We start from the raw sequence: 27,045 nt of genomic DNA, 5'->3' as shown, positions 1-27,045 counted from the left end.
CATATTTTATTAACAATATTATGAATATTAAAGTGTATTTTAATATTTTAAACAATTATCTTAACATTACTATCAATAAAATATGGAATACAATTTGATCTTTATATAAGATAATTTCAATTATAATACAGGTCAGTGGATTCCTTACATTATATTAGAATGATTAAAAATTTCTCTGCAATTTATTAAATATAAACACAATAAAATTTTTGTGAAGTCAAGTTGAAGGAACTATTTAATGTTATTATATCTTAAAACAATTACATAATTTTAAACTATTTCATCGAATACTACGATGTTCCATAAATTATCTTTTTTTTTTATACATTAATCAGCTATTTATATATTATAAGTTATAATATCTATTATAAAGCAAAATATGTACATATATATATATATATATGTTTTATACATATATTGCTGTCAAGTTTTGTTTGTTTATATTTTTATAATTTTTAAATATTTTTAAGAGCTATTACAAAAGGAAATATTAAATATTCTTAATAGAATTTAAATAATTTTTGTAAAAAGTACAATTTTAATCTTATTTATAAACACTTTAGCTTAAACAATTTTACAAATATGTAAGTATCAATTACTTTATGAAAATTTTCATTACAATTAATTACTATGGGAAAATTTTTTTCATTTATGTATTAGTCTTTAATTGATGTTCAAATTTCTCAAAAATACTTAAAAATGTGTTTTATTATTCTATTACAACTATATTTGTTAATAATAATTATAATATAACGTCAAATATAATTAATTATTTACAAAAATATGCTCACTTTACTTTTTCAAATTATCGAATTTCTTTATTGAAACACCTTGAAACAACACATATATTAATAAAAAAAAGTGGTATATTTTATATTTCTAGAGTATTTAATTAATAAATTATATGAATTATATTGTTCATTAGGTTATATTTAAATATTTTTATATTAATATTTTATACTAATTAATACAAGTATAATAATCCATATGTCATAGGAATTCTAGTATATAATTTATATAAATTTTAGACAAGATAGAATTTTATTCTATTTACTTTTTATGTTAAGCAAACATATTTAATTAAAAATATTCTATAAATTTTTATTATAAATAAAAGATAAACCAAAATCAATTTTATATTTTTTTAATAGAGCATATTTTGCTATTAATTTAATACAATTTTATCATATATTAAATCAATAGACTATTTAATCGATTTAGTAATTCATACATTATTTATTAATATAAATCGTTAGAATTTAATACCACATATTTATACAAATTTTTGTGTAATTTGAACATACCGCCAAAAAGAAATTTATCTAGGAAATATTTAGTCTCTTTATTTGGCTAATATGACATAACACAACTATTTTAATTTTTCTATTACCAAAAAGTATCTATATACCAATCGTATACACGTCTCTACGTTTCTCGGTTCATGCGAACGCTGTTAAGTTTTTCAAGGTGATTTATAAGAGTTAAAAATAAGTGTATAATTCGAAAAATGTCAGCCATGGATGACGTTCTTGAAAGTTGGGAAGAAATTGAAGAATCAGAGGTGAATTGTTTTTTACACTATATAAAATAGTATTATTTAAGGTTGACTTGTGATATAATTATCTTAACCTGTATGGAAACTGTTTTTGAAATGTTAATGCTAAGTTTAATATTTTTAATGATACAATCTTGCAAATTACTATTATAAAAAATGATTGTTGTTAAATTATTTTTGTATATATGTATACATATATATTTACTGTTAAATAAATAAGTGTCCATGTGACTAGTGATGACAGTGGCAATAAAGTTGTACTTTACATGAAAAGACATATTTTTGTAAAAGTATATTGCTTATGAAATATAAAAACATTTTTTAACAAAATATGATTAGGTATAAAATATAAAATACTAAATATTTTAAATTTTTATATAAATTACTTAAACATATAATGGTCAAAAGTATTGGTATAATACATGATCCAATGTATAAATATTTATAATTACCCAAAAAAGTTTTCCATATTTATCTTTTTCTCTATATGAATTCTGATTTATGATATTTTATGTTTATATATATAAATTAAGCCATTTAAATAAAATGAATAATATACAAGTAATAAAAATATGTTTTATAGTCATTTTATGTCTGGGCAAAAGTATTGCTACTTACTTGAAAAAACTTATTTAAACGTATATCACAGAAATATTATTTCATTTAATTTAGTTTATTTTGTATCAATATAAGGAAATTCATTTAGTTAATGAATTTTTTAGATAGATTAAAAATGTCAAGAATAACTAAAGAAGCAACATCTGGAATAAGAAAAATTATATTGAATTTATATAAACAAAACAATTTATATATAAGAATTGGACAAATAACTTAAAGAAGTTATATTACTGTTTATAACATCATTAGAAAGTTTAAAGGTAAATCAAATATCCCTAATCATTCATGAAATGATTGATAATTTATATTATTATAAAAAGAAGAAATATGATTAACATCATTAAACAAAATTTAAAAGTGATAACATTGGAGGTTAAGCACTAATTAAAAACTGTTAAAAATCTATAACCACAATATACAATAAAAAATTTAGTTTAAAAACAATATGTTAAATGCTTAAAAATGCCAGGTATTTTGCACACGTCATTTGAAAAAACTTATATACAAGTGAAACTGATAAAAAAGGAATAAATATTATTATTTGAGAGTCAAATGACTGAATATTAATGTAGAAAAGTCATAATATTAAAATGGATGACAAAAATTTGTACCTTGTAGTAAAATATGCCTGTAATGGAGTATATATATTGCCTATATATGTGTTCATTTGGAAAATTGGTATTTATTGAAATAGATAATAGAAAGATTTGATTAGGTGTTTTAAATGTAAATTTTAGAAACAAAGTAGTTTTTAATATTATATCAGAGTCAAAATCTAAATCAATAGAAAATATTCATGATCAATTTAATGTTAAGTAGAATAAACATGATACTAAACAAAAGATGATATATTATAAAATGTTAAATTACATTAATTTAGTATTTAAATATATTATTAATAAAAATATGCCAGTACTGTTACTTCAGGCATAAAGTGATTATAATAAAGCATTTTTATTAAGTGCATGTTATCCACTTTCTTTCATGTAGTAACATAATATAAACAAAAATTTGTATAAAAAAAAGCAATGCATGTTTTTCATAGTTACAAATGTTTATATATTGAATCATATATTGTCTCAATACTTTTGTTCATTACGGATTTATGTTATATTAACTAACATTATATAATATGATATAAATACTTTAAATTACATGTGTTATAATTAAAATTATGGTTTAAAGAAAATAATATTTCATATATACTGGATACAATTAGTTTACTTAATTAAATACTTGAAAAAGTTCTTTCAAAATGTATAATTAAGAATGTTATGATATTATATTGTATTATATATGTGAATAATATTTACATTACAATGAATTTTAGGTACTTGACAAAAAGTTGGATGCCCTTCAATTAAATGCAGTAGAAGCATTAGAAGAAATAGAATCTTCTAGGTAGGTTTAAAGGAATTAGGAAGTATTACAATATATTATTCATGTAAATTTGAAAACAGCATAAAATAAAAATTTAAAAACTACAAATTTTACTATAATGTTAAATATCAGGTTGAGTGAAAAGTTATTGAATTTGCTGTAGAATATCATTATGATTTTCTATTATGCTTAATTTATTAGTTATTCTTTGGTATTTCTAATTTTATTCAATATGTGCTGTATGTCTACAAATATATTCTCAACTGTTTAACTATCTTTTTCTATTATGAACAAAATGCATATGCAATACTTATTATTTTATATATTACAGAGAGGCACTATAATTACACAAACAGTAAAGAACATTTATGAAATGTATGAAGAGTGCACTACTAAAGTTTGAAAACATCAAATATAAATTGAAAAATATTAATCAGGATATTTTTATTACATGACATACCATAGATGATATAAGAAACCAAACGAAACAAAATAAATAATGATGATTTATTTACTAAAGATAAATTCCAAATACATATTAAACACTGGGAACATTCCATTTGGACAGTGTTATGTATAAAAAGCAAAAAGTAAATTGGATTATACAATAAAATGTATTTTTATTAAAAAATGTATAACAAGCAGTATTTTTTTAATTGATTGGCATATATGATAAAAAGTCAATGTTTTATGGTATATATAATATGCAAAAAGCCAGTAATTTGAATTAATAAACAAAAAACTTTATGTAAAAAGAGATTTATACTTTAATAAGATATATGGAAAAGAATTTAATGTAAACTTTTGTAAGCAAATTGAAAATTTTGATAGTTATTAATTAAAACATGTAAATGAATACTTGTAGTAAAGTATATAAAGAAAATAATTTATCTGCATATGAGTTTAGGAAGTAATTAAATTAGGAAATTGTTGAAAGTACATCATATTTATTAAACATGACATTTTGTTACCACTTATTCAGATTGTTGCACATTTATTTAGACAAGAAAATATCTAAGTTATATAAAAAAAATGAATCATATTATTCAAATATGTGTTGTGTTCAATTTTCTATAAGCAACAAATAAAAAAGTTTGTAGATCATTAAAAAAATAAAAAGTAATGAAAATTATATAATTGATTAGTTGAATTATTAATCGGATTATTATATAAAGATATTTAGTAAGAAAAGTAGAAGAAACTTTCCACTCAACCCAATATATTAAAACAATATATAATTCTATTGATAAAAAATTAATGTACTTATACCATAAAAAGATATTTGCAACATCTATAATCCTATAATATTAAATGTTAAGAATTAAAGAGCATTAATAGAAACAGTTATAAATTAGTCCAAAAGATTTATAAAATGAAATTAAGTTCATATATAACTTCTCCTATTTTTTCTTACAATTATATCATTTTATGATTGTAATACTTTAGCTTCAAGACTAATCACCATACAAGTGCCAGAATGATAATGTTAGGAGATGATGGTATGAGATCTCAATATGTACCTCCTAAACCAACAGTAAAAATATTAAAAAGACCTACAAGAGATTCACAAGGTAGTGGTGATGGGCCATTAGTGAATGGAGATAAACCAAAACAACCTATTAAATCTTTAAAACAGGTATATTTTTATTATGCAAAAATGAAAAACATGGCAAAAATTGTATAATTAAAAATATTTATAGAGGGAACAAGAGTATGCGGAAGCAAGGAAAAGAATTCTAGGCGAAGAAAAAAGTCCAGAGGAAAAATTAATGCAAGAAATAAATAAAATTCAACCAAAATCAATAACCTCAAGTAGTAGTGGATTACCAAGTAATGTTCTTCGTATGCCTATTGGGCCAGATGGAACACGGGGATTTAATGTACGCAGGTAGCGCGTCTTCCAGGAATCAACTCTTTCCACCCATCCTTTTCCTTCTCTTCCTCCTCCTTAACACAGGGAAGAGAGGCAGCTATGAGGCTGATGGCAGAAAACAATCTAATATTTCTGACCAAATATGAACATAGTGCTCTTACCATTTTGAATGGAGCATAATAAGAACTATGCTGCAGGGCACTGCTATAGGCAGATCAATTATATAAAAAGATCAAGGCTATAAATTGGCGAAGTAAAGTCAGAAATGGTAATGTTTCTAACTGGTATACTATTACTTGTTTTGTTAATATCTATTATATTTGAGAAAAATTTTTAACTGAAATAACTAAAATATTACTGTCATACTAAAACATTAAAATGAAATATTTAATTGCAATATGATATAAATTAAATTATTTTACTTTCTATAATTGTATATGCTTTTCAAGTCATTGAAACAAATTGTATAATAAAAGATTTCTCTTTATATCTCTCCGTTATATTTGAATAATTATTTGTTTTCTTATTAATTTTATTTTTCTGCATTTTATAAATAGAGTAAGTGTTATTATTATAAGCAGAGAAACATGTAATTTTGTAAATATATAATTTTCTAATTTTTAAATACAAATGTTTATTAAACAGTTATTTTTACTGGTTTTCTCAAATATTTATTTCATTCTTTTATTATATTTACCATAAACAAATATTATTATTCATATACGTAATAATATTTAGAAATTTAAAAAATTTAATGAATAATCATTGTGATGAATCATACATGATGAACTAAAATATTATCTCGTAACTTGTTTTGTTAAATTAACAGTAGGAATAATACTTGACAACTTTAAAAATATTTATATAGTTAATTCTTAATATATATGGCATGTTTTTTTTGCCATATGTGAAATATTATACTTATTTAGTAAAAATTGTGTTTGGTTTTGCTATCATAATTGATATAATAAAAGTCATTAATATATTACAATATTAAATGGTAAAGAATATTATTTCTTTATATACAGATATTTTATACTTGAATATCTATCGTTGATTACAATAGATAAATAATATGGTTGGTAAGCATGGAACTAACATGGTGGTCGAGAGCGCGTGTTAAGTTTGTGTAGTCGACTGGTAATAGAAAAGTATATTTTTCTCATTCAAAATAAAAAAAAATATATTAATACGAACAAAAACTGTGCAACATATATAAATTTTATGTAACACACATTCTAAAAATATGGCAGAATCAATTGGACCAATACTTCATGTAATTGTCGTCGGATTTCATCATAAAAAAGGATGTCAAGTAAGTTATTTGTTATTTTAGTTAAAAAAGTTTTGTAATTTTGTTTGCCACATACATTTTAGATTACAAATTTGTCATAATAAAATATTTATACATTATAATATATGAATATTTTATAAATTGTAAGTTAATAACTTTATAACATTTATACAAAGATAGTTTTAATTAAAGTATATAGCTTTTACTATGTTTTGATATATAATACATTATAACTATATCAGTATTTAGCAACATTTAAAAATTAATTAAATATAATATATTTTACATTTATAGCATTTACAATTGGTATTATGTTATTATTAGGTAGAGTACTCATTTCCTCCTTTGGTGCCTGAAGCTCCAAATGAATGTCCATTAGGTTGGAAGTATTTACCAACCCTTGCTTTACCAGATGGATCTCATAATTATGATGAAGATACAGTTTACTTTCATTTACCTAGTTTGAATAATCCAAAACGCACAATATATGGCATTTCATGTTTTAGACAAATTCCTGTTGAGGTAATCAAAATTTTTTATTTTTTATTTTCAAGAACTTTTAGAATCTTTTACTTTTAAATCTTAAATTGTATTGTCCTATGTAATATTAGTAATATAATATTAATAATGAAAGTTTTTCTATAGATAGGTTAATTTCTTATATTTACAAAAGTTTTGAAGAAGTAGGTAATAAATACATTTCAGTAAACAAAAATTTCTATTAACCTCATTCTTTTAATCACGAAATATCCACTCTTCTTAATAATGTCAAATACATTTCTCAAAAAAACTAAATTTTGTAGTTCAATAGAAATGAATTAATAATAAAGGGATAATGTGTATATTGTATACATAAACCTAAATAGTATATGTTTTGAAAAAGTATATATGATTGACTATATTTTATTGATATGTACCGTATGTTAATATCTTTTATATTTAATATTATATACTTAATCTTTACAATTAATGTTTTGTTTCCATTTTATTTTTTAATTTTAATGTGTTAATTTATGTTCTCAATATTATTAAGGTAAGTTTATGTTTAGAGTAAATATTCAGGAAGGTTCTAAGAAAATGTTATAAAATTTTAAATGGATTACAATAATGTAAACAAAGTGAATATCACTAACTAAAATAATTAAGGGGTTCAATCAATTATATACATTAAAATTATTATTTTTACTAATATGAATGACTGTTTTTATTGACAGTATTAGTTATAATTTTGGTGCATATTCAGTTGGCTAGAAAATATTTTATTTTTTTTATTTTTTTTTTTATGATAGAAGAGTTAAGGATAATATAACATATTAATCTGGAAGATGATAGAAAATTGATAAATAAAACAAATAATATATTACTTAAGAATGTTTTGTGTACTGTCTTTAAATTTCTTGACATAATGTAAAAAATTAGTCAATTAAATATTATCTAATTACACATTGTTTTTTAATGTCAATAAAATAAATGTTTTATCTCGTTTTTGAGTTTTCTGCATACAAAAGTGACTTATCTTTCTAAATATATTATTGATGATTAAAGTAAATATATATGTTTATTTTTTATTTTTATTGAGTTTATTTGCTATTAAATTAAATTATTAGTCATTAGTTTTTCATCATATTAATCATGATTTATTGTGGTAAGCAGTCATGCCTATATAGATCAAAGAGTCTTTGAAAAGTAGTAATTCCACGATAGGTGAATTTGTAAGCAAAGGAACTATAAGTTTAATATAAATTACAAAATGGGTCAAAAATAGAACATAATGTGTTAAGCTAATATATATAGAGTATAATATTTTTATTTAGAAATGAAATATCATATATATTCACAAAAATATATTCCTGTTACTAAAAGACTAATGTAATCCAATATTTTAATAACAAATGTTTATATGTATAATACTACAGCTTTCCATTGTGATAAATAGGAATAAGTTGTCCATACAATAACACATGATTTTTGTATTTTGAATATAAATTTTAATCTGATGCAAATCTTCTTGTATTCATATTGATAATTATAAGATTTCAGTTTCACTTAACTAACTTGTTAAATAAAAACCCTTAAATCTTAATATTGAAAGTACTAATTTGTTAGAAATTGTTATACATTTAAAAATTATTAAAAATTTTTGAATTTGTCATTAGAAACAGGAAATAAAAAAGGAGCTTAAATAACTTACAGATAAATACAATTTGAAATATAATTCATTAAGAATATATTTTCATTTTGGATCTTTTATTTATAATGTACATAAATTCCTAATAAACACAATTAAAATATTTATATCTACTATATTATTTATAAGTATAGTGTTCACTAAAATATTATATGCCTAATAAGGAATCACTTCATTATTAAATGATACAAAATTACTATTTCTGTTTGCGTAATTTTCGAGAAAAATGACTTTGGATGTAAAACTTATATCTAAATAAATCTGCAGTATTATACAGTGTGTTTCATGATGCTCATTGATAAATTTACCAATAAATTTGGATAGTGATTTCAAACACATAATGTTTAAAACTTATAAAGATATTTTGGAAACTTAACAATTAAAGAAATAATATTTACAAAAATTTATTGTATTAAATTTTATATATTTCAACTGCTAAATTAAATTTTTATTTCAAAAATAAACTCAGTCAAAAAAATCTTTTTTTTTATGTTATTAAAGAAGACTTCAATTTTGAGCTTTTTTTTTTAGTATTAAAAAGTACATTTGTCACCAAAAAATTATAAGTAATTTCTTATTTTGCAGTTTCCCAGATGAAATTTTGTTTTTAAAAGTTTGAAAAAACATGATTACATTTACTTAAACTCTCTCCTACAACATGTTAATTTCTTGCATGTTGCTAATTTGGAAGTTAACGTCAGAATAAACCATTAAACATCGCCTAATGTTCCAGTCCAGGTAGGAGGCCAAATAATTCTATGGCTAGTTAAATTGATGATTATTCAACATTATTTATGTATCAAGTATATTGTAGATAAATTTCTAAGTTTGTTTGTAAATTACAGTTTCCATAATGAAAATTTGTACCTATAATTTAAAATTCTAAGTTTTTTTTCTCGAAAACTATGCAACTAATAAAAAAAATTTATCTTAAAGTTTTTACTTATATTAAAAAAAAAGAAAATAAAATCCTTGTTTTAAATATATAATATTTTTACTTTATATACTTTTATATTATAAACAAAAGTGACATTTAAACATTTATTTAGAACAGTTATACATTTTCAGAAATTAAAAAATCGTACATCTGATATAACAAGAGGTACAGTCCAAAAGTCTGTTTGTGTATTAAGCACTTTACCATTATATGGTCATATTCAAGTAAAAATGGCTTTGATAACACATGCATACTTTGAAGAAGGTGACTTTAGTAAGGTGTCATTATTGGAAGATACGTATCATCACCTTAATTCTTGTATGAGTTGTGAGAGTCAAATACCACCACAAATCTTTGTTGGTAATTATGAACCAGTAATTAGATATTTTCAGTTTAAACAAAATTAGTTTAAATAGACATTTTGCATAAGAAAAATTAATGTTTATAGGATTGTCAGCAAGAGATTTCATATTACAATTTCGCCATAAAGTTCTTTTATTATTTAAACTACTTCTGTTAGAGAAAAAAATAGTTTTTTATCAGTCACCAGTTCAACCATTATGCGCTGCAATATTGACATTACTTTCATTGTATCCTGGTATGATAGAACATGGTTTGCAACAAGCTGCATGTGTTAGGTAGTACATATGGTATAAGAAAAAAAAAAGAAAATATTTTTCTTTAATTATATTATTTTCATGATTTACACTTTATTGTTTTCCTTTAGACCATCCAGACCCATGTCTCCTATTCCTACATTTGATGAAGAAGAAATATCAATAAATAGCATTGGTAATAATTTATCTTCCACAAATTGTATTAAAGACAGCATATCTGATAGAGTGACAGTGCATATTAACGGTAATTCTGATAGGAATACATTATGCATAAATGATAATAAAGCTATTGAAACTATGGAAGGTAAATGTATGGATGAATTAAAGAATATAACGGTACAAAAGAATAACAATGAAAATGAAAATTTGAATATGAAAGTTATTGAAGTTGAGTCAGCACAAGAATGTACCAAATCTTATGCAGAAGAAAATAATTCTGTATATTCTTCAAAGCCAAATGACAATATACATAGGGTGCAAAGCATAAATACAATTACATTAAGTACAACAGATACTGATAATACATTACCACGTGATACAAGTAATGATGCACTTTCTGATGCACGTTTAACAAATAATATTACTCAAATTGCTCATGTAAATCCAGAATTGTGTGGTTTACCATTAAATATATTTACAAAGGTATGAAGATATAGATTAATAAACACTGCAAATATGTAAGATAATAAATTATTAATGATTTATTAATATTTATAAGGGTTACTTATGTTTGCCATACCTGTCTTTACCATATTTGGATCTTTTGGCAGATATAAATGTTAGAGGATATATAGTAGGGGCAACAAATGTTTTATTTAAACAGAAGAAGCAACTTATTGACGTCTTAGTAGAAGTAAGCTTTAAATGGAATATTTTACTTTGAAAAGCGTATATTATATTACTGATAACTTACTTTACTAAAACATGTAAAGGTTGAAAATACACGAATAGAAACAAGTGATCCAGAATTAAGAAGACAATTGCATCTTACAACTGAGGATTTAAGATTTGCAGATTATATAGTGAGGCATGTAGCAGAACCACGCAAAGATATTTTTTTGGATGGTGTAGGTTGGGAAGGTGGTGATGAATGGATTAGAACTCAATTTCGAGTTTATTTATTAAGTATGTTGAGAACATCTATGCAACAAGACTCTCGTCAGTGTGATCATTACAATTCTGCATTTATGACTGCCTGGCGTTCAACAAATAACTATAAGATATGGAATAGCTCTAATAAGCCAGAAATTAATAATATAGAACCAGGTCATCCATTTGCTGGACAGTTATCAGTGCAAGATATGAAGTTACGATTATCACAGTAAGTATCTAATAATTTCGGTAATAAAAGTTAAGATAATAATTATATAAAATTAAATTAATATATCTATTCTAGTACAATGCAAAACACAGAAAGTGGTAGAAAATTGAATCAAGCAATGGCATCAACCGGAAGAGCAGTTGCAACAACTGGAAAAGCAGTAGGTAAGTTCATTTATGCATTTCATTTAATGTAACAAGCTAAAATATATTTGTTATTTTTAATAATATATGAAAATTTGTAAGGAAAAAGATTGTAAAATTTAAACAGTCAAATACAATACTTGACAAATTGCTTACATAAAAGTTATACATTTACAGTTTTTAAGGTCACTATCGATTTTTTTTTTTTAAATAAAATTATGTAAAAAGATTCATGTCTACTATTACATAACGACTTAAATTCGTGCAGTCAAAAATGCTTAGTATTCCGTGAATTATACATCGTGTTGCTAAACATGTTGATGCACAATTTGACGGCTAAATAGTTCGTCATTAACATTTTTGATTGCTAGATCAACGACCGTTATCTGTCCCTTTTGTCTTTTGACTTTTATATCGCGAATAAAATTGTGTTTATTTGTAATAAAGATTTGTAAAGCTAATGCATCGCTTTCTTTACTTTTCTTGAACGATTAGTCAGCATTGAATTGGTAATTTTTTTACATCGTTAAGAAAACGAAAACTCATCATAAAAAGTATTCTAATTGCTCTTTTATTATCGATAGTATAAAGATATTAATAACTAGTAAGTATACATGTTATATAGTCGAATTGATATAGCGGTAGGATTACGGTAATTCTAAAGACATTTATAATACTGATTATATTACTTAGTATTCATTTATTTATATTTTAATGTAATAAAAAATATTTCACCTAGTACTCATTTATTATTACGTAATTAGAATCAACTTGTCTCTACTTCAGTTTAAACTAAGATTTCTTGATCTTAATTATTACCCACAACTTAACTACCACTAACTATTATACTATTGGACTAGTATGAGAGTAATAAGAACAATAAGGAATGATTAGAAAAACTTTTGATAACATTTTTTCCGGCTTATCGCATATAGTTGGTCAAAAGATTAGATATAATAAGTATAACAAATATAATATAATATTAGTTAGTAATTTCGACAATATAATAGAATTAGAACGAAGAAAAGAAATCATCGAAAAGCTCAAGGTTATCAAGATAATGATTTCGAAAACGAATATTACCGATTATGAAAAGAACTATAGAATATGGATGTTTTATCTATTATCTCTGAATTCGTAAACGGAATATTTCTTAGCGGTATATGACAGTGATTTTAAATCACTGGAGGTAGACACAGATTAACATAAAAAATGTTTAAAAATAAAAATAAAAGTCAAAAATAAAAATAGAAGTCAGTTATGAAATTAATGTTACGGAAAATGTAAAATAAATGAAGGTAGAAACGTAGAATAAAGCATAATCTGTTCTTTAATTATCAGAGTATCATGTCTTTACCTTTAATATATTAAACACATGGAAGAAAATTAAATTATTTAGGATATAACTGATTTAGTATCTCCCACAAATGCAATTAAACAAAATCAACATCTTTAGCGGTACTATAACCGCTTAAATAGTAAAATCGTTTTCTACATTGTAAAAGAGACAAAATGACTATATGATACAATTTCTTTTGCCATTTGTTTTCCCAATTAAGATCTTACCGAAATTTCATTTAACTAAAGAAACGATAATAATCAATTAATCAATAATACGAAAAATATTGTAAAGTTCTCAAAAAACATAAATAGAGGAAATAGTAAAATTAATGTACAATCAGATATCATGATTAGAGATGATTCAGTGAGAAACCACAATGTGATTTATTAGGTACATGTGATCAGTTTCATGATTAATCTCTTGAGCAATCTCATGATACTATAAGAAATCGAATTAGAACTGTAATATTTGGAACTTTCTAAAATTATTTATTTTTTGTGATAAGAGTCTTTAATATTCGATATTCCAGGTTCAATATCTTCTGGAAAACAAGTTTGAAAAGGGATCAATGATTTAAGCATAGAACATTTCAATATAGAAAAAAGAAATATTTCAAAACAGAATACCTATAGTTAATAAAATAGCTATTATTTTCGAATTCAACAAGAAAAAATCAGTGATCTACTAAAGAATTTAACATAATTGACCAAAAATGTCGGAGATAGGAAATGAAGAAAAGTTATAGATCTTAGGCTATTCATTAAAAAATTATTAGAGATATTATCAATTAGTTTGTATTACAGAAACTTTTAGTCATTTGGTAAGCACCACATATGAAATGTATGGAAGCACGTATCTATCGTTACTTACAGATTATTATAAAAAATAATGTTGAAATTTTGAAAAATGAATGTACTTCCATGAGAATTTGAAAAAAAGACAAGGTCATTGGCAAATTGTAGATAATCTAGTAACAATAATATAGAAATTATTCATATGAAAAAGAATGTTTTGTTAGAAATGGAAAGACATTTTTGTATTACAATATCTTCTAACATAATCAATAGATTGGTACAACGATCAGTAAGAAGAGCTATTTATTAAAATGATAATGTTGAGATACGTATTGTTTAACAGAGCATTGAAATCGATTGGGAAATTAATGTTATTATATTTTACATGTTCGTCCAAAGTCATGTTTTTAGATTTTTACTTATTATATTTAACGAAGACAGCTTTCTCGAGAAGAAATTTTAATAACATACAAAAGAAATTCAAAGGTCGACTTTTATCGTTTTTTATTTTTTTTAATTGATATCGCATTGATTAATAGTGTCAATAAAAATATTCAACATACAAGGTGTAATGTTTAACTGTAATATGTCAGAAATTATTATAAGTATAAAAAAATTGTTTTAAAGGAAGATGCTATTTATGGAGAGGAATATTATTTGATGTAAATAGTTTTTTTCATAATTTAAATATTCCTTTAAATAGAATTCTATACAGTTTTGTTTATAATATAATAGCATTTGTTAAGACAAATGCAATGATGTACTTACTACAGAATGTTATAAATTAGCAAGATTTCAAAACGCAATAAAATGACTAACTAAACATAATTAAACGTAACTATTTTTGTTAAAATTAATGTTAACTATTTTTTTCAGATAGAAATATGATTATACATGGTGGACCAGTAATTTTGATTGTTTTGAATATCTCTATTATTTTTAGACATACGAAAAAATTTCATACATATACAGAAATTGCACAGGCAAGGCATATAACATGCAAATTATAATCTTTTAATAAGTGGAACACTGTTAGAGATATCAAAGTATTTCAATTTTTTTTAATTAACATATTATATTCTTATTTTTAGTAAAATACCAAGTGTTTGGACGATTTCAACGATGCTCAATACAAGATTATTATGTAATAGGTAGTAGAAGGAAACAAGTAATAGATAATAGAAGAGAAGAGGCTTATAAGATATGTTCAATATGGTGTTCAGACACGTAGATCAGACACATAATCTTCTGTATGGATAGAATAGGTTAACTCATAGTTTAACCTATGGTAGTTAACCTATGGGTTTACGACTGTAAATAAATGGAGTCAAAATGTATTTGATTGATTGTATCAAATCAGGTCATTCTCTCATTTGGTTAAAACACTAAGACCTCCAATCTTTTTGCTTTACCATCTTACTATCTATCATTGAATAATAATGTATTCGGAGAGATTTAAATCCTTTACGGACACTCACTATTTTAATATTAAAAATAGAAAAATACAATATGCCATTAAGAAAGATGAAGAAATTTTGAAATCTCTCCTCCACTTGTTACTGAGATTGGTACTGAAGCATGTTATTTGCCTCAACGTATTATAGACAATTATTTTTCCACATATCTAAAAATAATGCAGATATTCGCGTTAAAGTTATTAGTCTATCCTTTATATATCTATTTATCTTCATTAACATCATATTGCTACGTTTAACATTTGCCTATAATATATTTAATCACATTTTACATAATACGATGTCGGTCGATACTGTCACAGGCAGCGATGTAGCAATATACGGTGATCGAATCTGGCCGAAAATTTAAATTTATTGACATTTTTGTCTAATATCGTGGTGAGCTAACTTTCTTGCATATATAAGGAGGGAGGATTCTATTGGCGTGCTATAGACATAACACTTTCAGGATCTATTAATTTGCAACATTCTGTTAAACGAAATGATATCATTATGCAGGTCATTGTTTTCGATTCAATAAACGCTATTATATTATGAATGAGGAAATGTAAGATTTCATTAAAAAAGGGATAAACTTAATCTTGAAAGCATCTCCACCACCTTGTTTATAAAAAAAAAAGTATTTATGCTATTAAACTTTCGTTAGAATAATTTAGTTTTATCGAGACAATATTTGCAACGGTTTCGAGATATATACAATAGTGTCTGCTTTAGCATTTAATTTTTTGTCCATAAGTGTCCGTTGTTATCCCCATGAATTACTTTTAAAAATGAGGTTTCGATTTAAGCTTCGAGCGTATCGATTGAGATAAGCTGCTAGAAAGATTTGATACCGATCTGTATCCATTATTTCGGGCACTCGTGTTCGTCTCTTGTATTTCTTTTAATCGAAGTCGAGCTGATCATCTTCCCGTTTAAGCGTTTAGATTAATGCAGGTAATATGCAGGTGTTTGACCAGATAAAACAGAACTGTGAATTAGAGTTTAATATTTATATTAAATATTTATACTGATTTTTTCAAAAATTGGGTCTAAGCTGCGCACACACTGAGAATGCGGAGAACACGCTGCTTTCAGTTTGTACATATGTATGCAGAAATAGGAAAGAAATTTCGAAGCTTTGCAGAAATTATGTTCAGAACTTGAACGCGACGAATCATTTAAATTTCAAATGAATTTTTTAGCTCCGTTATGGAAAAAATTCTAAATCAGGATAAAATTCGTCGAAATGTATCAATGACGTATACTTTTAGATATTCAAATTTGATTGAAATTGGTAAACAATCGAGAAGCAGTGTCTTCTAATAGTATACGTTCTTACTTATTTTTCACCTCATCTGTATGTTCATGTATTCACGGTCATCGATAGCTGATACGATCAAATTCTCTCAAGGATGTGTTATCAATAAAGTTTAATCTGGTTAGTGATTAATGGAAATTTAAGCTAGCAGATTACGGATACATAGTGTATTAGAAATTTGGTGAAACAGATTTAATTGTGAAACCGTGTAAATTGGAGAAAATGAAATGCTCCTTTTTGCACGATATGTACGCAAAACTGTAATATGTCATAGTGCTATAAGAAGTAGATCGAGAATTAGAAGATTGAAGCAGTTAGTATCGATTTGAAACTTTATCGAATCGAAGAAAGAAAGAATTGGAGGGATCGACTCGAGATACAAAAAAATTGAACATTTTCCATAACGTGGCAATAGTATAAAACAATTTGATACTATTCGAGAAGGAAGACTGAACTATTAAATCGCGTTATAAATATATTTTTATTTACTTATTTATTTTACTTATTATCATCGGCAAAAGGAAAAGAAAAAATTTGAAATAGAAGTTGAAAATATACGTTATTAGGAGCAATGCAATGGAGTAAAGATCTACATCTGAATCAGAACCAACGAGTAACGTTATTATCATAAGGCGTTATTAACTTTCCAAAAATATTGCAAGTAACACGGAATATTTTTCGTATCCTCATACTATATAGTATTTTCTTAATTACTATATATTTTTTGGCAATTAATTACTATAAATTAATTAGTATATATTTTTAGTAATTTATATATTATTTTAAGATATTTAGATACTTGGAGTATTTGACTTCAGTAGCGGACAAATTCTTATAAAATTAATACGTTATTATTCGTACGAATAATTGGCGAAACATGCAGAATCTCGTTGAAAAATGCTATTCGGGAGACAATAATCTCTCAATGACAAGGCGAATGTTTTGTATTTCCATTCAGCAGATTACCAAATTTAACCCCCTATATTTTTAGATTCTTATTTTATTTTCTTATCTTTGTACTATCGTATATTCTTAAAATATCTCTGTACCGTATCAAACTATTTGTTTGATAACAGCTACCAGTGTTAGAATTTCCAATTAATCTATCTTTTTCCTAATAAGCAAACACAAGTATGGTTACACAACGTTACGAGACGGTGTCACTTACGATAATTACGTTGCTAAAAGCTTCTAAATTACCTTCACCAAAGCTTTAAATTTAACATTTTATATTTTAACGACGTACAATACAAAACGTAAAGAATTATTTTAAATTATGCACGCTACGACTAGCCTTGCCTTAATAAGTTTAGAAAGTTAGCTATCGTAGCGAAGAGAATCGCAATTTAAATTATCAAAATAATTGTATTAAAACGGAACGAATTCAACCATATTTCCCCTGATATGTTGCAGCAATTTACTAAGTTTTCTTATAATTATTCAAAGAGGTGTAACACGCGCTGAAATCATGAAATCGTCGAAGTTTCGTTTGCAGAATTTCGTAAAAAAATAATCAGGAATATTATAAAAGTATCGTTCGAAGACACTCAGAAATTACAGAAATTGAATGTAAAATTAATTCGCGCGAAAATTCAGAATGATTATTATCTATACTTTAGAAATTCTAAAGTATCTCGCTTAACTTCTTACACTGCAATAACGAGTCTAACTCGTGGTGAGTTTTCCATGCTAAACCCCACAAAGATGGATTACACTCGCATTACACTAAAATTATATCGAACGTATTTCAACATGTGCAAAATGTGTATAATTTACAATGCACAGTTTCTCATAATTAAATCATGGTAGAAGGGATTAACGATATTTGAGAGTTCACAATATTTAGAGATTCTCATTTTAAGTAGAAATAGATAAGTTCTTATTTACTCGGGACAATTTAATACATATTACCTCGTATTTATAATTACCGATGCTTTACGCGTCATTTTGTATTTCATTTTGAAAATCCGAGAGTCATTATATATCGGTATATCAAGATATGAATTTCAGCAACCAGATGTAAAAGAATTATTAAATGTATATATAAACCAATGATTCGCAAATCAACGAAATACTTCAAAAGTAACCCTATATATTCAAGAAAAATATTACATAAACACGTAATCGTGAGACTTCGATCAATTATGTGTATAATTTGTGAGTTTGTTGTATAACAACCGTATATTTATTAAAAAAAATCATAAATTATACACCTCTTATAACGTAATTGTTCACTCTCACGCTTCTTTTAACAAACTGAACTTTCTTATAACATATCAACTCTGATCCATAGCAGCTGCACAACACCACGCATTCTAGATCTTCCACTCGTACTTCCAAAAACATACGTATCTACATTCGTGCCATTACTCGACCTCACACATTTGCATTCACGCTAATAAAACCAAATCCACATAATTCACGAAGAAACAAAATTATTTTCGAGCTAATTTTTTTAAAATTATTCAAACCACGTACTTGCTTGAAGGTATTATAAAACAATTAAGGGTACACGATATTTAATAAAGTTGGTTTGTTAAGCTCAAGTAAATATGTAACGCACGTGATGCTCTGGTTAAAATAAAAATTGTCGTTAAGAGGAAATACAAGAAAAGCAATTCGATATAATTTCATATCTGACGAATAACGTGAAAAGTGAAATTTCAACCCTTGTGAAATTGTTAGATATTAAAAAGACGCCGTGCGTGGAAATGCTGTCGTAGATAAAGCTGTATACTGCAACTCGTGAAACTTCGTCATAGACAACGATAGTATTATTATCCAACAAAACATATGCGGTAGAACGTTGATTATCCGAATTAATTGGGAATCAAATCTGTTCGGATAAATCGGTACGAAGGAAGCAAATTTTTAATTATATCGTATAACGTCTTTTAAGTAAACGAATATATATCTGAAATGAATTACATATAGATTAACCCTTTGCACTCGAGAGGTGAGCTTCAGTCACCATTTCATAAAATTTGGAAGATCGATATTAATTAATATATCAAATTTAACGTAATGTAACAGTGTGCGAGGTATCGAAATCAAATAATTCTACGATTCTATTATTATACAATTCTTTATTTACTGCTCTAAAAAGTATCGTCAGTTTTTTAGTAGAGAATCTTTGAATTTCTACTCTTCTTTAGCCAAAAAATCGCCGAGTGCTTGTATATGATGTTAACATACAAGTCGTATTAAATGTTAGGGAACGTTATTGAATAGAACTTGAATTAAGAATTAAATATCCAAAAATACTAAACCGATTTTATTCTTGCCACAGATGTGATCCTCCATGCGATTCAAGATTTAATATATCTCACTGTGGTAGCTCCATATCGATTAATCACGGCAACAGAAAATATGAAAAAAGCAAAAATTGCTACCAAAACAGTTTCCGGAAGTTATCAATACCAGAACGCGTGAACATTTGTCTCAAAATAGTGTGCACTTCATCGACTGCAGTAATCTTGAAATATCAAGGACAGCATCCCAATTTTGATCTTGTTTTGTTACCCACTGTTTCAAATGTACAGTGGGTAAAAAGGTATCGGTACACTATAATGCAAGAAAATTCACTTAACCAGAAGATACCAATTTTAATTTTTTAATTTGGTCGACAATCTATGAGTATATATATCATAACATATTATACACGCAATAAGCTTCTTTCTCACCTAGTATCACTCTGAGCAGATGAAATGAGCAATTGAATTTTCCATTCAATTTTTAATTATGACTTTGTAATAGTACAAGATACGACGAAATTTTGTATATAAAACACGTTTAATTTTTAACGCTCTGTTACTGTATTGTAAAAAATATTCCAGATGTAGATTATAATCGGAGCATGAAAAGATAGTGGAACTTTGAGGGATTATTTGATTCCCTTAAAAACATTTCTCGTATATAAAAAAATAACTGCATGTAGAGCTCATTATGCTTTACCTACTAGCATAGTGAATTTCATTAAAAGCAAAACTTTCTGAAATTTGGATGAATTTTCTTGCAATATAGTGTGCCAATACTTTTTTCATCGCTGTATATGCAAAAATATTTTTGTTACTACATGTACCATATTTCTAGTGCTTCGGATAGATTCTGGGCAGATTTCTCTTATATTAGCTTGAAATTAGTTGCACATAGCTTTGGGGTAGGTTTGAGATGCTTTTAGGATAGATTTAAGAGAAAAGTGAAATGGACTTGGATTAGAATTAGATTTTCTAATATATAGGATATATTAATCTTTATTCTATTACATTATTATCAATATTATTATTACATAATGAGGAGCATTTAAACCATTATTATGAAAATTATATCTACCAAAATAGCAACTCTGCTATGTACCTAACATGATGTTATTTTTTATAACAATTACAAAGAATTAGTTCCAATCGCTCATCGAGCTCGTTTCACATTTTGAATATGTGCTCCAGTGACGTAGCAGTTTTAAAACAAAATCAAATCTGAATTTACCTCAAACCTAAATTCAACTTCAACGATACACGTGTACTGTCTTAAAAACGTTTGCATGTGGTTTTGAACCTAAATTGAACATAATTACCATTAACTACATATGTGTATATAGTGATGAGCAAAATTGAACGAATGAGCACGGATTGAAGGATCGAAAAAGATATTCTATAAGCGTAAAATGACTGAAGTAAACACTATGTCGATTACTTGATTATTATCCCTGAACAGTAGAACAATTTTCAAAATTATCGAAATGTGTTTCTCCTTAGTCGTAGTAATAAAAATTTGTGGATCACAATTTCATGCATTTACAAGAAAGGTCGATTTGAATGAAATTTTGTGGGTTTGTATAATAGGCGAGATATAAAAAGATAGGAAAAGAAGCTTTTAACAAAAATTGATCAATTACTGACACGTTAAAAGAAAATACTTTGTACTCGTTTCCAAATTAGTATTTTCTGAATTGATCTCTGGGGCATAGTTTAATCTCGTAAATTAAAGTTACAATACCTAACAAAAATATTTATAATTGAATTGTTTCTGCTGTTCGATTGTACAAAGTTTCACTCCAGTCGGATTTTCCTCGTAAGAGTATAAGGTTGTAATTTAGGAATTTTTATTATTACAGCCAAAGAGAAATATATTTCAATAATTTAAGTAACTTGCACTTTTTACGACACTGAACGAGGAATTGGCAACGTTACTTTTCAACATTGATTTTCATCATCTTAATATTTATTCGACGCTTCTTTTTACAATTCTTGTCCTATGTTCAATTTAGCATTATTACGTATCTTATGTAGTATCACGATTCTGAATCATGATACTCACATTGTGCTCATCTGTGTCCAATTTTGTATCATGTCTACATATCATCTCTGGAAAGTTTCACCTTATAATGTCAGATCTCAATCGCCTTATGTGAAATTTGTGAAAGATAGCATTTAAATCTATGGTCGTTGTCATAAACGACCGCTTTGTAAGTTACCATTATTAATAGAAGATTAGATATACGTTTCTACATTTAACGATAAAACCTTGATGTTATTCGCATTTTTTAAAACGAAGAGAAATATGTACGATCTGTTTTAGATGCAAATATTTTTAACTTATTATATTTATTGATATACGAAATAGCGGTTCATATTATAGTAAATTCTTTAAACGAAGTATTAGATAGGAAATTACTCTTCTCTAAGTAACTGGTATTTTTTTCATTTTTAATGAAATCATATATTTTTGCCTCAAATTCTAGTAATAAATAAATAAAGTAAATCGAACGAATGACACCATATTTCGATCGAAACATCTAATTTATGTACATTTAGATTCTAATATCTTAGTCAACCCCTTGTACTACTAGGTATGAAAAATTATACGTTGAGGCAGTATTTAATTTTAATTAACCACTATATAATAAAATTAGATAAACATTTCAAAAATTCTTCGAATTTTGTGCATGTTAAAACGTGTGAAATATAATTATGGTCGCGTGATTAGTATAATCATGAGATTTAACACGAAGGACTTTTGACGACTTAGACTAGTCATTGTAGTGCAAAGGAATTACCGTTACTCAAAAATGTGTAGCACATGAATACAAACACGAATACCACTACACCGGTATTCAAGTAATTATTAAAGATACTTACGTTTATATTTCATCGATCATACCTAAAGTTATTATCGTACCTAAATATTATCATACCTAAATGCTTAAAGTTACGACTGTTTGTTTCAGTTGCACAACTGGCATGTTGTGACTATTGTTTTCTGTACACATTATCATTCTGTACATATTACCGGTGTACATGAAGCGGTGATTCCCCGTTTCACATTCTTCGGCGATATAATACAATGATAGATTTCTTTCCTAAATTGCTAAATCAGCAACAATTGCTAAAACTTTTGTACAATATTCCTTACAATTTCTAAATTGTGCGCTGATCTGCAATCACGTTCTATTCGCATGCGTAGTTTCAAATTCAATGAGATATTTTCGAAAAATTATAGCGAAATCTCACGAATAAGTTTCATTTTTCATCTGTAATCAATAAAATACAGATTTTAGGTGACACGATTCCGTCATTCGCGACACATAGTCTTTGCCTACTGCTCTCACAAGTCGTCTTTGAGATTTGACAGTATGTGTTCTGAAAATTGCAAATTGATTCGCTCCATGACTAAAGAATCGTTTCTCTTCGAAAGAGGTCCTTCTTTCCGTTATTAATCGTTAATTGAGTTTGTTCTCTGAATAATTGACAAAATTCTAAACGATTCTGTGAAATTTTTAGCCCAAGCTTGTCGCAGATAAAATTTTTCCAAAAAATCTTTACAAGATTCTGAGAAACTATACCTCTGTACAATACTATGGCAACAGTGTTTTATTTCTTCTCGACAATTCTTATTGTCTTTTGTTCCGTTCTGTAACATATATTCTACTTTGTTTAGTATAAACTTACTATTTCTTCTAAAGCTTTGTTAGCTTTCATCATAAATGAATAGAATATTGTATGAGTGAAGCAAAAGAAGAAAAAAATAAAAGAATGTTGAAGGAATAAAGTAAATAAAAATAGGAAGATATTTAATAATAATCTGATAAAAACAATAACAATCTTTTAATTAAACTATGACATACTCTTCCCTCGCAACTTTCAATTTTGTGACTCAGTCTGAACGCATATTTTCTCTTTTCTTATGTCTCTGATTCTTTCGCTGTGTTCGATCATACGAAGAAAGATCTTCGGTGACTATGCTCTTTTCGTTCGCAAGATAATTTTCTACGCTTTGTTCGAACACTCATCTTTCAGATCATTAACGCGTTAAATCAAGTACTCTTTATTTCAAACATTCTACATTCTCGCATAAATTCTACTACTTCTTTCACTCTATTCAGCCATTTCAAAAAACGACTCTTTGGTATATAGACCCGAAGCCCTGTGTGTCTATACCTTTCTTGTTCACACGATAATCTTAAGCTCTTCGTTCAAACACTCTTCTTTCAGACCTCTAACACTCTAGACCAAGTACTCTTTATTCTTACATCTATAGCTTTAGTTCAAACACTGCGCCGTATGTTATACGTTTCGTACCTTTCATACCTTGAATAAAGTTATTGGAGAAAGAATAGGTGATTATTCGTTTTTAGCAATAGAGTGACTTCGATTATTTGTTCGATAACAATATTCTATAGATAATGGAATATATAATATACTATACGCGTAATTTCAGAAAATATTCATTCAAATATTCGCAATTTTAACGACTTTCTTTATTTTCTATAAAAATATGAAAAAGAGAATGTAAGACTTCGGAGAAAAGAAAAGTAACTTTGAAAGAAATTTCATCTTTATTTGTCTCCCTGTAAAGTTTTTGTACACTCTTTGTTATGCTCAACATCTTTTTATGTGCTTGGAAATACAAAAGATATTAACATGATCCTATTAAGGTAGTTGACCTGTAAATCCTTATAAGATGGTCCCCTGTGTTTTATATCGACCAGAGAAACTGAAAATCATTTGAAATGAACGCGGTGGTGCATGAATGCACTTTTTCGATAAAAGCATTTCGTGATCATTCGTTCACGTTGCTAGAAGCAGTGAAGATGCAAATGAACATGCCACATGTTATGTATCATGTTTAATATCGTAACAGTGTGCATTATGTTTTTAAGATAAATTAAAAGATGATTGTTTTATTTATTAGGTGGTGCACTTTCACAAGCTAAGGGAGCTTTCACTAATTGGTGGAGTACGTTAACAACAGTTCAAACAGTAGAGGATGGAAAAGCTGCTGATCATCAGACTCCGACTATACATCAAGCACTTTCAAATATAGCTAATAAAACTGTCGTTGAAGATGAAGAGATGAATGTATCTGCTAATAATACAGGTTTAGAAATGGTTACGGATTAATACGAAGAGTTATAGAAATTTCCATTATGTGTTGGAATAACTGTAAAGTTAACATTTTTTCTAAGCCTACAAGGGTTAATTCCGAAATGATAATCACAGATATTGATAAAATTTTGATATTAGTTATTCCTGATAAGAATATTCGATATATTCATATTTTTACGATATCGTTCGTATCGTAGGAGTGAAAAGCACTCTCAAAGTTATTTAATCCAATATCTTGGAAATTAGTAAATTAGTAGGAAGAAATTAGTAAAGAAGATGGAAACATACAAATTTTATAATTTTCTATAACTAATTTAACTAAATAATCATATTTAAATGAAATCCATTTGTTTATATGCTGTATTAAGAATTATCATATTTTCATTATCTAAGTAAGGTCTAAATAAGTTGTAAATTGTATTTAGAGTTTGTTTACGTTTTGTGCGAGACAGACATAGAAAAATGTGTAATTTTTACATGTGTAAAATATGGCAATTGCGTGTACAAATCTTCGTCATACAGAGGACAATAATCTTATAACTAAACATTAAGCCTATCACGGCCTAAATTATTATTTTTGAAGTTTCGATAAAAGATTCTGCATTCACTATAATCACTTTTGCCATTTCGCTTCAAGACTTTTCTTATAATATAAATTTACCAAGTGTTCATTATCTCTCTTCTTATTCCGTTTATTCTAAGATTCAAATGAAACATGAGGACTATCGTGGTTAACTTGTCATCATATCGATAATAATAGACTTAGTATTGAAAAACACTGAATGCATTTACATTTACAAATCCTTACAATCACGTTTTATGCGTGTATGTGTGATTATGTATACATACACATATATAACGTAAAAATATATTTTTCATATTCTTATAAACAATACAAAGTGAGTAGGAATGAGTTTCTATTCTTTAAATAGAATTACTCGCAGATCTCAAACTTTCCGAATAAAATAAAATATGTTTAGAATGTCAAGACATATCAGAATAAATAAAATACCACAAATTCAAGTTAAGAATATCAAACCTATTGAGTTTTGAGGATGTTTGAATGATGTTTTTTAGATAGAACCATACTCCAAATTTACTCGAATATTTTGTTCATGGTAAAATACTGCATAACTACAAATTTCGAATGCAATTATTGTTTTTAATTTGCAAAGTTGAAAACTCTAATTATCTGTATTTGTATCTTATATCTGAGTATTTATGAACATTAATTGTTGCAACACTGTAACGATCGTTTAACAAGTAAAAATAATAGAAATGCAACAATTTCTAATATATTATTTAAACAAATGGACTTTCTCGTAGTTAATTATATAGTTGAATTTGAAGTATAAAATTAATAAAATTTGTCCATCTACTCCATTTCTTTGTCAGTTAATTTCCAAGATATTGGACAAAATAACATTGAAAGTGATTTTCACTTTTACAATGTGAACGATGGACGTTAAGAAAAAATAAATATCGAATATTTTTTTCAAATTTACTTTATACTAAAATTTTATAAAATTTGATGATTGTCACTTCGGGATAACTTTTTCATGTAAGACATAAAATAGAAGCAACATGAGAAATTATCGAGAACCCCTTAGCGGAGTTGCTTAGATTGCAGTTGGCTATAAACGGCAGAATATAAATGTCGCGGGTTCGATTCTTGTTGCCAGGGGCTTCTCGTTTTTTCTCGGTATGTACAAGAGCGATAGTACATCTACCACCAATAAATGGTAGATTACAAATACATACTATGCTGTACGTAGCTGGTATGTAAAACAGAGAAATTAGTTATTTCTGAAAAATAATTCAGAT

General features: G+C 26.2%; 2 protein-coding genes across 2 annotated transcripts; both read left to right on the top strand.

The window, feature by feature from the left end:
• Positions 1-1,435: 1,435 nt before the first annotated feature.
• On the top strand, positions 1,436-5,659 carry LOC108546774 (SUZ domain-containing protein 1). The gene is made up of 4 exons (XM_017899024.1): positions 1,436-1,561; positions 3,504-3,574; positions 5,000-5,189; positions 5,254-5,659. The coding sequence occupies exons 1-4, from the start codon at positions 1,508-1,510 to the stop codon at positions 5,443-5,445; spliced, it is 507 nt and encodes a 168-aa protein (XP_017754513.1). The 5' UTR covers positions 1,436-1,507; the 3' UTR covers positions 5,446-5,659.
• Positions 5,660-6,544: 885 nt separating this feature from the next.
• LOC108546737 (late secretory pathway protein AVL9 homolog) lies at positions 6,545-25,236 on the top strand. Its single transcript, XM_017898970.1, has 9 exons — positions 6,545-6,741; positions 7,045-7,242; positions 9,977-10,205; positions 10,294-10,483; positions 10,573-11,104; positions 11,181-11,315; positions 11,395-11,783; positions 11,859-11,947; positions 25,028-25,236. The coding sequence occupies exons 1-9, from the start codon at positions 6,673-6,675 to the stop codon at positions 25,234-25,236; spliced, it is 2,040 nt and encodes a 679-aa protein (XP_017754459.1). The 5' UTR covers positions 6,545-6,672.
• The last annotated feature ends 1,809 nt before the right edge of the window (positions 25,237-27,045 follow it).

The sequence above is a fragment of the Eufriesea mexicana genome, unplaced genomic scaffold, assembly GCF_001483705.2.
Source record: "Eufriesea mexicana isolate 0111107269 unplaced genomic scaffold, ASM148370v2 scaffold757, whole genome shotgun sequence".
NCBI classification, from domain to species: domain Eukaryota; kingdom Metazoa; phylum Arthropoda; class Insecta; order Hymenoptera; family Apidae; genus Eufriesea; species Eufriesea mexicana.
Note: the sequence above shows the minus strand (reverse complement) of the source record. Positions and strands in the feature narration are given on the sequence as shown.

Coding starts and splice junctions, on each gene's coding strand:
- LOC108546737 (XM_017898970.1), top strand. CDS start 6,673: ATGGCAGAATCAATTGGACCAATACTTCATGTAATTGTCGTCGGATTT. Junction 6,742..7,044: donor ATCATAAAAAAGGATGTCAA/GTAAGTTATTTG, acceptor TGTTATTATTAG/GTAGAGTACTCATTTCCTCC. Junction 11,316..11,394: donor TTATTGACGTCTTAGTAGAA/GTAAGCTTTAAA, acceptor AAACATGTAAAG/GTTGAAAATACACGAATAGA.
- LOC108546774 (XM_017899024.1), top strand. CDS start 1,508: ATGTCAGCCATGGATGACGTTCTTGAAAGTTGGGAAGAAATTGAAGAA. Junction 1,562..3,503: donor AAGAAATTGAAGAATCAGAG/GTGAATTGTTTT, acceptor AATGAATTTTAG/GTACTTGACAAAAAGTTGGA. Junction 3,575..4,999: donor GAAGAAATAGAATCTTCTAG/GTAGGTTTAAAG, acceptor GTAATACTTTAG/CTTCAAGACTAATCACCATA.